Source organism: Chenopodium album, chromosome 7, assembly GCF_948465745.1.
Source record: "Chenopodium album chromosome 7, dcCheAlbu1.1, whole genome shotgun sequence".
Classification (NCBI taxonomy): Eukaryota; Viridiplantae; Streptophyta; class Magnoliopsida; order Caryophyllales; family Amaranthaceae; genus Chenopodium; species Chenopodium album.
In genome coordinates, this window is record NC_137840.1 from 6,024,569 (window position 1) to 6,038,097 (window position 13,529).

Genomic DNA, 13,529 nt, shown 5'->3' on the forward strand with positions numbered 1-13,529 from the left:
TTGATCGAGTGAATCGCCCACCTTAACAATACAATAATGTATTTTGGCCTTCATGAAGGTTGACCTTATTAATTGTTAGCATATCCGTACATCTCATTCATTCTTGCTTCTCATCTCATCAAAAATCAAAACAAGGTGGAAAGTAAAAATGTAAAACAGAAGTGTCAACAACTGAACACCCATTTATAGCAGTGGGCTAGCAACACAACCATAGATAAGAAACTATATGAGGCTTAACATTAAAAATTGGATTTTTGGAGGCCCATAAGGCCAAAAAAAATTAAAAGCCATCAAGCTTTTATTCTTATTTACTCCCTCCGTTTATGCTTTATTTCTCCATGTGTGGAGTTTTAGGAGAAATTAGAAAAAAGAATAAAATATGGAGGTGTGGAATTAGTGGAAGGTAAATTGGTGAAGAGAAAATCTAAGGATAATAATATACAAAGTATAATTCCATTGGGTCCCACTAGTTATGAGAAATAATTTAAATATTGTAAAAGCTTTCTAAATAGTAAAATAAAGTAAGTATTTAAAAATGATCATAAATAGAAAGTACAACAAGTATTTATAAACGGAGAAAGTAGATTTCTACTATATATTGTCTAGAGAACATTGATATACTCACTTGTGCAGGCCCGTTCCTAGCTTTTTGGTGGCCTATGGGCGAAATGAAAATTTGGGGCCCTTATTATCGAGTAAAGTAAAAAAATGAAAAATAAATTTTGTTTTTTAAATGATTAAAAAAAAAGGAAAATAAATAAATTGTTCATCAATGTCTATATCATCATTATCATTTTCCACATTTTCCACATTATCATGAGCATTCTGATTCAAAACAGAGGGGTCATCATCAATATTTGTCATATTTGGCACATTATCATGAGATACAAATTAGCAACATCCTCATTTATTGGATTTTCATCATTCAATGGTTCATTAGATTGCTCAAGATTATGTTCATGTTCCTCACCAACCCCATCACCAACGGAAGACTCTCCTACTCTTCTAGGAAAATATCTGTCCAAGGCCTTCTTTTGTGATTCTTTAAAATCTTGGATTTGCTTTCTTTTTTTCCTTTTTTCACTATTAGATAAATATTTTCTAGGCAACATAGTATTCTACAAAAATATAAAACAACAATTTTAACAAGAATTAAAGAACAATAGAACCTGATTTGTGTGTTCTTATATTGCAAAATCAAAAAGGCTGCCTCAAATTTGAACAATTGAAGTCCAAGGTTCCGACTCCAAATCCGCAAGCAATGAACTACAATAAAATAATTCACACAAAAAAATTGATTTAAATTTTACCCAAGACCAAAAAAAAAATTTGCAATTATAAATTACTGTACAAAATCTTAAATTCAAAAATTAAAAACAAAAAATTGACATTACCTAAAGGACTCAGATTTTTCGAGCATAGCAAAATCGATCTCCAAATTTCCGATATTCGTCCACCGTAATACCCATTACAAGTGTTTAAATCAAAACAAAGAGTAAGAAAATAAATCAGAAAATTGAATTGAGATGTAGAATAATTGGATGGGGGATTATTTATAGGTGAATAATGTGAGGCAAATTCCATTGAAAATCAAGGAAGAAGACCGTTTGATTATTGAATTAGAGTTGTTTTTGGAGATTAATGTGGTTGAAAATTACAAAAAAAAAAAAAAAAAAAAAAAAAACGGGAAGAAGATCAATTGAATTTGGCTGAAAAGAGATTATTTAGGAAGGGGAGTTGGAAAATCGCAATTAAAATATTTTTGGGAAACTAATTAGGAATGAATATAGGAATTGGAAGTTGAGAACTTGAGATTTGGGAATTGGGAATATGAACTGATGAACATGATATGGAAAACTGGAGAAAAGCATGCGTAGGTAGTATCATTAATTAAGATTTTTTCTTTTTCTTTTTTTTCTTTTTTTTTTTTTTTTTTTTTTTTTTTTTTTTTTATAAATCTGGCTTTAATGTAAATTTGGGCCTCCTTCAGTTGGGCCATTGATATATATTTTGATTATCTAATCTTCCTTACTTTTAATATATTGTCTAGAGAACATTGATATAGTCACTTGTGTTATGTGATAAACCTGCCAAAACACTAATGCAAGGTACCGTGTCTTTTTTTTTTTGGTGCACACGAGGGCCGAAGCCCGAAAAAGAAAAACAAAAGCTAAACTAAGGGGGAACAAAACGTGGCAAAGCCGCACCTACTACATCATTATGTAAAATACGCCCTAGAGCTAGGGGTGGGACTTGAATCAACTGAAATTTGTTGTTCTGCTGGACTCCTTGATTGGCAAGCCAATCGGCAGCTTGGTTTGCTTCTCGATATACATGCTTCACCTCTACGTTCCACTCTAGCCTTGCAATTAGCTTCTTGCAGTGATTCACATCATGTATACATTCACCACTATATTCACTCGAATTAGTCAGAATTTGAACTACAGCTTGATTATCTAATTGGATATGGAGCTTAGTAATTCCCATCTTTTTTGCCAATTCCAGACCATATTCAACTGCTAATACTTCAGCTTTGAAAGCAAAGCAATTCCCCAAATTAAGAGAGTATGCATACTTCATCCTTCCTGTAGTATCTCTGATCAAACCACCTCCCCCTGCAGACCCAGGACATCCTTTCGCTGCACCATCAGAATTTAAGGCATACCAATCCATTGGAGGAGCAAATCCATTTAATATACTCTTCTCTTCTTGCAGCAGTAATTTGAGAAGAACTTGTAATTCCATCTCCAAGCACACGCCGCACTTCTTCAAAATGCTGTAAGAGAAATTGTCTTACATCAATTAGGATATCATTGGATCGATTAAACACCACTGCGTTTCGCCATCTCCAAATCCACCAAACTACTATGGCAAAGTAGGTAGGCCAGATTTCAGGAGACATATCCTTGTGCTGCTGTACTCTGATGTTCCTCACTATCCACTATGTTAGTGAGCCATTTCTAAAATCGGGAGCATGGACTGGTCCTCCTACCCGACGCCAAACCTCTTTAGCTGCCTTGCAATCACGTAACACATGCAGGGTGTTTTCCTCTGTTTCAGGACAGAGCTTACAGCAAGGTTCATCTGTCAGGCCTCTTTTAAACCTGTTGGCATTACACATGATTTTGTCATGGAGAACCAACCATAGAAAAACTCTAATTCGCTGCTGAACTCTCAGTCTCCAAACCAAGTTCCATGAACCATCTTCATGCTCTTCATTATCTTGCCTTATGATTTGCAATGCTGATTTAATTGAAAAGCCACCTTTTGGACTACCAGCCCAATAGAAAACCTCTCCTCTATCAGGGTCTTTAATTAAGGTATGAGCCTCAATTTCTCTTAGCACATTTTGGGGTAATAAATCAGCAAATATTTCCCACTCCCACCCTTCAATTTCATGCCACATTTCAGCAACCGTAGCTCCTTCTATGTCAAGTGGGATTGTTGTGACAGCCAGCTCTCGGAGTGGCTTTGAGCAAGCCCATTTGTGGTCCCAAAAAAGTGTTGTTGATCCATCACTTACAGCAGTTCTTGCCCCTTTATATAGGATATGGGCATTTTCTGTAATACCTTTCCAAACGTTAGACATGTTTGTTTTTGTTTCGAACATGTCTATATCTATCCGCCCTTTGCAATATTTGCTTCGAAGATCTCTTGACCATAAGGCATTTGGTTCAGTGAGGAGTCTCCAGCCAAGTTTGGTTAGGAATGCTGAGTTAGCTTGCCTTGATGAACGTATGCCAAGTCCCCCCAATTCTCTTGGTTTTTGCAGATTTTCCCAAGATATGAGGTGAATTCGTTTCTTCTCTTCATCTCCTCCCCATATAAACCTTCTAGTTCTTTTATCAATGTCATCACAGATAGTTCTTGGGATTCTAGCAGTTTGCATAGCATATGATGCCATAGTCGTCACTATGGATTTAGCTAACGTAATTCGGCCAGCAAGAGAAAGATGTTTCGATTTCCAGCCTGCTAACCTTCTATCAATTCTTTCACACAGGTATCCAAATGTTTCCCTTGTCACACGACCAGTCAGAGTTGGCATACCTAAATATTTCCCCAAGTCCATTGTTGCCTCTATATCCAAAGCCCTGACTATATCATCTTGCACATTATTTCCCACATTCTGTGAGAAATAAATTCTAGATTTAGCATTACTCACCTTTTGACCAAAGGAGTCACAAAAACGAGCCAAACAAATTTTAATAATAATTGCTTGGTCTTTTGAAGCTTCTGCAAACAGTATAACATCGTCCGCAAATGCTAAGTTTGATAATCTTGGCCCTTCACGACTTGCTCTAATTGGTTTCCATTTATCTAGAATAATGGATTCTTCAATAATATGATTTAACCTCTCCATACAAAGCACAAAAATGTAGGGTGACAATGGGTGACAATAATATGATTTAACCTCTCCATTCAATAATATGATTTAACCTCTCCATACACCACTTGACTAGTATTGGCATCAATGTCCATATTGTTCTGGACTCCATTATCAGTTCTATCAAAAATCCATTAAGTAATCTTTCTCTTAGGTTTTTTATTTGATCGATCCAGTTGATCTATTTCTTCTATTGAATTTGAACTTTCCTTAGGGTTTATATTTTCCCTCACGAGGATGGGTTTTGCAGAGAGCATTTCTTGGGTATTCATTATTTTGTACTCTAAGGCTAAGGTACCGTGTCTTTTAATATACTTGTAGTGTGAACATAAATATTTTATCTCCTAAAGTAGAAATGGTGCAATATTTGTGAAACTTCCTTAAAAGGCAAGTGGTGCAATAAATAAAAAACGGAGGAAGTAGTAAAGTTTGTGAAGAATGTCCTTTTAAGTAAATCTTTTTGTGACAAAGGCCCTTTTATAAAAAAGTACCACAAAAGGTCTTTATATCATGTTTGAATTGTGAAGAGGGTCTTATGACCATTTTTCGACGCTGACTTTTTTATTTTTCGGCCAAAAAAGCCACGTGTAAAGCACGTGACTTGTTAAGTTCTCTTTTTTCCCTGTTTTCTCTCATTGTTGGGAGGATTAGCCTTGAATTACTTTGAATAGCCTTCAATTTTAATTTATGGGATTACAATTGAAGTTTTAGTGTTAATTGTTTTCAGAAATTAGGGTTTAATAGGGGGGAAAAAGGGGGAAATGAGGGAAAAGAGGAGGGAGAAAAAAGGGAACTTAGATGTGACTTTTTTTGGCTGGAAAATAAAAAAGTCAATGCCCAAAAATAGTTAAAGGACCCTCCTCACAACCTAAGCATGATATAAGGACCTTTTGTGCCACCTTTTTTTTTTATAAAAGGGCCTTTGTCACAAAAAGGTATACTTAAAAGGACCTTCCTCACAAATTTTCCTTTAATATATTTCATTTTTTTTTTTGCAAAATTATTTCAAAAGATATTGAAGGGCATATATTTACAAATTTTAACAATTCGGAAAAATTTAATAAATATATTTATAACTATTAATTTTATTTTTATTTATTAAAAATTGGGCTTGAATTGATGTATGATTTAGACTTAAATGATACTTTTATAAAGATCACAAGTTTCGATTCTAAAAATTTGAGTATCTGAACCAGAACTTGTTGCAACGGGTTTTCCATTTTGTACCCGAAGCTAAAACCACTTGTATAAATTCTGTTTCTGGAACCTACGATTAACGCTATTCATCGATTAATGACCGGACTGGACCAAGTCGGACCAAACCAAAAATCGAAAAAATAGAATTTCAAGAATTGAAGATCGAACCGATTAATCAGGGATCGAAATCTGACCAAACAGAAAAACTGGTCCAAAATCCAGACTATACTGCTTTGGAACGATTTTAGAATTTTCAAAAAAAAAATTATAAATTGTTCACATTTTTATGAAAAACTCAAAAAAAAAAAAAAAATAAAATAAAAGAAAAAAATATAGTATCGTCTTTTTATGTATGATAAGTATAAAAAAGCTCAAATAATTAAATTTTTCTAAGCATATTAAGGATAATCTTAATCATTATTTAAGGTTAAATGGATAATTTTAAGCAAAATATTTGTCCAGTTCAAGATCGGTTTTGTAGGGTTTTGGACCAGACTAAACCAAAGACTGGAAAAGTAAATTTCTAAACTCGGAGGTCGGACCAATTACTTTGGTTTGGTGTAAGGTCGGTCTAGTCCATTTTTTCTGTTCAGACCGATTTATAAACATCCCTATCTGCGGTTCCTAATAAGTTCTGGTTCCAATTTAGGCCCCGTTCTTTAGAGCTGCTTTGCTCTGCTCTGCTTTGCTGAAATCTGCTCTGCTTCAATCTGCTCTACTTTGCTCTACCCTGCTCTGCTCTACTTAAAATTAATACCTAATATTGAATTATTATAATAATAATAATTAATATTTAATAATAATAAATAATAAATATTTAATAATAATAATTAATATTTAATAAGAATAGGAAAAATAATTAATAATAATAATAATAATAATAATAATAATAACAATAACAATAATTAATCCTGATTTTTTGCTCAATTGAATATCTCAATTTCAGTGTGCTACACGAAGACTTTCACAATGACGTAACTTGATGGGCTCGTTGTGCGTAATATATAATGTGTACTTCTTCGTCCAAATGCGGGGTTATGAAGTCATGAGGTAATTTAATGTGACCACATTAGGCGACTATTATGTTATGTACTATTGCTGCTGTCACCAACAATTTCTCTAAATCACTTGTAAGCTGTGAAACGCCCATTGCTTTGTCGCATCCATTCATCTTTTTCTTCATATTTTTTCAACATCATCATTCACAAGTATTGTGGAAGCGGACAACGTGAGATGTACTTAATTTCCTCTGTTTGGAGGTTTCCCAACGATCAAGTCATAATAAAAATTTATGGACGGTAAATTTCTACTCAAAATCTGTCTTGGTAGTCAGTTTTAGTAATGATAGGTGGATTACAATGGGAAAGTCATTTGTAAATCCGCCATAAATAAGCAAGAAAAAAATAAAATGACTAAGACCAGTTTTTGCTCTATTTTTGTAAGGGGTGTATCATTCAAATATATATTGCATTAAGGTAGACATGAACTTGAATTCAGAATCATTTTAAATTGAGTAACTAATTACACACAATTATTTGTTTATGAAGAAAGCAACATAGTAATTAATAGTCACTTTAATTGCTTGATTAAGCCACTTTATATTACAAAGTGATATGTTATGGATTTTTTTGGCGGGTTGCTTCAGTGGGATAAAAACCAAAGAGCATACCTCTGCCTATAATTATTCACTAAATGTACTGCAACCACATATTCCGTAATTTTACTTGAATTGTATACTACTCATAAATGACTGTCCAAATCTCCAATTAGCAGGAACAATGTTGTTAAATGTTTGGGTTTGGCCATCAGTACTAGTGACTCTGAAGGATAGTGATTGTCCATTAAGATAAGCCAATGACTGCCAGTTAGCCCCCCAGTTTCTAGACATCGCCATCCAGTTAGTTTTCGATCCCTTAATTGAAACTGATTTGATTGATCCTGCTCCACCTACATTGGTGATCAATACAAGCTCAAAGTAGTCCCTTCCGTTAATAGTAAACCTCACTCCTCCTCGCTTTATGCAGGGAACCCTGAATAAAATGAGAGAGTATTCAATATTAGAACTATATTTATAACCCCAAACATACCATAAAATACATGCAATTATGTGTTAAATATATGAGCACATGTTCTTAAATTAATTACCTTTGGTAGATGACAGGAATGATTCCGCCTCTGTAAATGCCAATCTTCTCCCACATAGGTTGCGACATGTCAAAGTGTTGGCGAGGAGGGTTACACCAACCTCCAGCATCACTTGGCAATGCATAGTTTGGAGGGCAGAAGTTAGTCGCGGTAATAGTAACTGAAACTCCCTTCCGGCACCACGTGGGATCCGTCTTATAGTCACACATGATCCTGTAGCATTGCCCACATGCAGCACCATCGTTGAACAATACAGTACTTAAGGCCGCGGTGCTAGTCCCATAACCAGTGGAGTACAAGTTTCCGTACCCACAAGCTCCTCCTACATAAAAAAAATAATAATAATAATGATTCAGTCTTATGTTACTTCGATTTATTATGTCATAGTAAACATAATCACATAAACCAAAGTGAATTATATCTACATTGAGGAATTAGAAACATAGATTTAAAAACATACCCATAGTTCCAGAAGCATCACTACCGCCGTAGAAAGTGGCAGAAGCCTTTTGCCATCCAGAAGCCACAAATGCATTAACATTAACGTTTAGGAAATATAATCCTAGTAGAAAAAGTGTAGCTAAGATGGGTTTGTTCATTTTTGTTTCTTACTAAAAATAAGCAGAGGTATGAAGAGGAAGTATATTTTGGAAAAGAGGATGTTGCTGAATTTGCTGAACTAAATGTTGGAGCAATGCTTCCTATTTATAAGTAAGGAGTAAGCGTGTAACTCTATTGTTTTTATCACTTTGAAAGTTTGCAACAACCTCACATGGGAAGTGTATACAGGCATGTAGGAGAGAGCGCTAAAATTAATGGAATTTCTATTTTTATTTATTTTTTAATGAAAACTAGAAAGTGTATAAAAATTGTCTAGTATTATTTCCAAATTTGCAGTTTCTTTTCTTGATAGTCTTGCATGTTGTTTATATTTGTAAATATTACAAGTTTTAAGTGGTGTAAGGTGACTTTTAAGTTGTTTCATCATAAGCTTCAAATCTTCAATAATAGTGCTGTCAGTTTCAACCCGATCTTCCTCGTTAATTCCTCTAATATAAACTCACTCGTATTATTGAAGTTTGAAATTGATATTTGATTCAACCTGGTTTTAATCGAAGCTGAAATTCCAAAACCAAACTTTCCTGATTATATTGATTTATACTTTGTATATACACAATGACACGTACACCTGGTTGATACGAAGAAAACCCAGCTCAAAATCATCCTAGCCCAATATTGACCTAAATTGTTTCAACATGAGTAAAACACATGTTATTTAGATTAATACAAAAATTTCACCACTTGACTTTTGAGTGTGTGCTCTCTAATTGACGACTTAGACCTTGTTTATTATACCTTATTTTCACTTGTTTCAGAAAAAATAAGTTCAGATCAGATCATCGTTTTATGTGCACTTTTTTTAAATATCTTTAATTTTGTAATTAAAAAAATTGTGAAAATTACATATTAATAAAATAAACATTATCACGATATATTTTTTCCTTATAGATTATCATACATTTAAGGTTAAAATTTAGTCAAATTAGACAATCATATCAGACCAGACTAGACCTGATCAACTTAGATCAGACTAGACCTGATCAACTTAGATCAGACCAGATCAAATAAGCAAAAATAAGGTGAAGCAAAAACAAGACCAGATCAACTTAATTTAAGTCTTTTTTGTCACTTTCAATTTATTTTAAGGTAATTGGCAACAATTTTAGTCATATAACTAGTCTTCTAGCCTGTGGCACATTGAGTTAAAGAAGAAGATAGGGAAGTGTATTAGAATGATGAAATATGTCTTTTTTGGTTTGCTTTTTTAAATACTAAGGGTCTGTTCTCATTGACTGAACTCAGCTGAAATGAACTGAACTGAACTGAGCTGAGCTGAGCTGAATTGAACTGAACTGAATTGAGCTGAACTGAACTGAACTGAACTGAAATGAATATTTTTAAGAGAAGGAAATTAGGAACTGAACTGAAATGAATTGAACTGAACTGAACTGAATTTCAACGTAAGAGAACAAGCCCTAAGTATAGATTAAGTTGCAAAATTTTAACAAGGGAAGAGGAGATGAGATTGTAGACACCATCGAAAGCAAGACGAGATGAACGAAGGAAACTAGCTAATTATGACAATAAAACTTTATGAAATAATAATATAAATTGATTCATGATTACGCCGCATTACATTTAATCAATTTTTTTAGATTAAGATCCGCTTCAAGAAAAGATTTTCATATTAAATCTTTTGTACATGTACGCAATACAACAAATTTATAGTGCAACAACATATTGTAGATCTCATAAAAATCACGTAACTATCACGAGCCTAAAGGTTATCCCTTATCTAGAAGTATTGCCTAATTCTAAAATGAAAGGTCATTTAGATCCCAAGACTAAAATCAGTATGACAATATACATGTGCTCATGTTATGCTGCGCATTTGAAGGCTGCCTTCTAATTAAGTCTGCGTTAGCAACCACAATATAATGTCTTACCTATCTACTTTCCGTACTTTAAGGTACCAATTACTTGTATCATTGTATAAATTGATACGTCCTTTAACTTATATAAACTAGAGATTATCAACTAATAACTGCCCTATCATTCCTATTATTCCGTTGAAGATTATGAGATAATATTAAGAAAATGAACTATATATAATATAATATTGATGTTAATGATTATGAAGCTAATAATTAAGATGGCCGTCTATAATATTTAGTCAGCAATGACCTAACGAACCAATATGCCATGTGCTAATTTTGAGAAGATGTTGAGTCTTGGAAGTTAATTAAATGCCCTTCAACTTTATTGCTTTAATTGCAAGTAACTAAGCATTACGGACAAGTAACTGGATTTAGTTTATTGTCACATTGATCACAATATTCACAAAGCAACAGAGAAGGACACCCCACCAAGGCTATTATATAATTATTGTTTAATTAGCTATTAAACTTAATCACTACCCTATTTCAATTATAAGATGTTGCAGCGTAGACATTTTGGGCTTTTTATTGATTGTGAGGGTAAACCTTAATTAGAAGATAGAGGTTGATTTATTAGCTATACAAGATATTGATAGTGTTTTGGTTTTGATATTCTGCTTTGGTCATATGTCAAGAGTGATGGGATTAGCGCAGCTCATTAACGATCATTAATTAAAGTAGCTATGTAATTATTGCAAAAAGTCAAAATAAGACACTTTAAATAAAATGAAAGGTGTATACAGTATACACATTGTGCACAAAACTAGTTCACCGTTTACTAATAACCAACCTTCCTTGTGTCTTGTTGGCATCGATCATTTGCTTGGTTGCACGAGGACAAGGGTTCAAGGATTGGTAAGCAAAGGAAGGGATGTGAACAATGTTCACACCATTTACTAATTATTCAATTATAGATTCTTTTTGTGGTGGATGTTTAAATATTGAAGTTTCATCGTATAAAAAATTAAATTTCCTTAAACTTCAATTTGGTTGCAAGCATGACAATATGACATCCTATATTGATAGTCGGGTTAATAATTTATTGAAAAGTAATGAAGGTAAGAAGAAGGATATAATAAAAAAAGGTAATAGTGAGTTTGGGTGGGACCATGAAAGGAGAGGGATATAATATTTTAATGTAACTTTTTGCCAAAAAAGGAAGTGTAACATTTATAAAAACACGCTCAGATTTGGTAAGTGGAACACTTTTTAAAACACGGAGGGAGTATTCTAGTCATGGTTAGCCAATTTTGTTTGAACAACACTCATGCATAACTCAAACCCACTTACCTTGTGCATGCTATGGTCCTAGGCTGACTAGTCACTCCTAGCTACTTCGATGTTGAGTTCGTAAACTAACTGTTAAAGAGTATATATGTCAACCAGAATATTGCACAATTAAGTAAAATGAGGAAAGACAAAACTATGTTTTAGTATATTAGTAAATAGTATTGTATATATTTCATTCAATACTGTAAGGTACAATAGACGAGATCTTGAATTCAAATACAAATAAATTCTTTGCCCAACAACTACACAAAACAAAACCAAACTATGTTGTAAAACATATACGTAATATATGTGAAAGTAACTACATAATTCCTAGTTACTCTCTTGATTTAGCCAAATAATAAGAGTTGGCGGGTTGCTACAATGGGAAAAAACAAGCATTGAGCACACCTCTGCCAACGAACCTTAGTCCTGGCTTAAACCCAAACGGTAACATTATAATGCAAACGCGCTCCATATTGTTACTTGAACTGTATACTACTCGTAAATGTCTGTCCAAATCTCCAATTAGCAGGAATAACGTTGTCAAATGTTTGAGTTTGGCCATCAGTAGTAGTAACTCTAAAGGACAGAGATTGTCCATTAAGGTAAGCTAAAGACTGCCAATTAGCCCCCCAATTTCTAGACATCGCCATCCAGTTGGTTTTCAATCCCTTGATCAAAACAGATTGGATTGATCCCGCTCCACCTACATTGCTTATCAATACAAGCTCAAAGTAGTCCCTTCCATTGATAGTGAATCTCACTCCTCCTTGCTTAATGCAAGGAACCCTGTACAAAATGAAAAACAATTCAGTACTTGGACGTATATCATATAATATGTGCATCAAAGTGCAACTATATTATATACTTCTTCAGTTCTTTTTTACTTGACCTGTTTCTTTTATCACGCTTGCCAATGTAAAACTTTAACGATCAATAACTTAAATTTTTCATAAGTAAAAATTATAAAGTTATATATTATGATATTACTTATTGAGACGAATCCAAAAAGATCATACATAGATATATTTTTCCTTACATATTATTCACAAAAGACGGTCAAAGAAGAGGTGGTGAATAGTGTAAAAGTCAAAGCGGGTCAAGTAATAAAAAACAGAGGAAGTATGTGTTATTTGTTAAGACTAGAGCCAAATAAATTTTCTCATTTAATTACCTTTGGAAAATGACAGGAATGATTCCACCTCTGTAAATGCCAATCTTCTCCCAAATAGGTTGGGCCATATCAAAGTGTTGGCGAGGAGGATTACACCAACCTCCAGCATTGTTAGGCAGTGCATAATTTGGAGGGCAGAAATTAGTTGCAGTAATAGTGACCGAGGCTCCTTTCCTGCACCACGTGGGATCCGTGTTATAGTCACACATGATCCTGTAGCATTGCCCACATGCGGCACCATTGTTGAACAATGCAGTACTTAGAGCCGCGGTGCTAGTCCCATAGCCAGTGGAGTACAAGTTCCCATACCCACATGCTCCGCCTGCATAACAACAATAAATATAAAAAAAATTCAGTCCTATGTTGCTTCGATTTTTATGTCACGATCAATATTGGCCAAAGAAGTGAATGATTTGTAAGTCGATTAAATGAAGGGGGAAACACATACCCATAGTTCCGGAAGCGTCACTACCACCGTAGAAAGTGGCATGAGCCTTCTGCCATCCAGAAGCCACAAAAGCATCAACATTAATGTTTAGGATACATAATCCTAGAAAAACAGTAGAAATGGCTAAGGCTGATTTGCTCATTTTTTTTCTTTTTAAGTTCAAAACCAGAGAAAAAAGAAGCTAAGAATAATGAAGGGGGTTTGTGATAGAGAATGTTGTTGTATTTGATGATATAAACGTAGAAACAATGCTTCCTTATATACGCATGGAGTAGGTGTGTTTCTCTCTAATTTCAAGCGATTTGTAACCACCTCACATGGAACGAATATTGTACGTATGAGAGAGAACAATTATAAAATTGCAATGTTCAATAAATACTAAGTCAAACCCAAAATTTGGAGTAGCTTTTC

The 13,529-nt window shown here is 33.9% G+C and overlaps 1 protein-coding gene and 1 pseudogene across 2 annotated transcripts; both read right to left on the reverse strand.

Moving 5' to 3' along the window:
• Positions 1-7,137: 7,137 nt before the first annotated feature.
• On the reverse strand, positions 7,138-8,396 carry LOC145640847 (expansin-A1-like). Its single transcript, XM_081692081.1, has 3 exons — positions 8,187-8,396; positions 7,727-8,048; positions 7,138-7,611 (listed from the first exon to the last, which is right to left on the reverse strand). Exons 1-3 carry the CDS (start codon positions 8,323-8,325, stop codon positions 7,302-7,304), a joined length of 771 nt encoding a protein of 256 aa, XP_081548207.1. The 5' UTR covers positions 8,326-8,396; the 3' UTR covers positions 7,138-7,301.
• A 3,261-nt stretch (positions 8,397-11,657) lies between these two features.
• Positions 11,658-13,260, reverse strand: LOC145639931 (expansin-A11 pseudogene; annotated as a pseudogene). Its single transcript, XR_014114938.1, has 3 exons — positions 13,119-13,260; positions 12,671-12,992; positions 11,658-12,285 (listed from the first exon to the last, which is right to left on the reverse strand). The product of XR_014114938.1 is annotated as an expansin-A11 pseudogene (transcript).
• Positions 13,261-13,529: the final 269 nt, after the last annotated feature.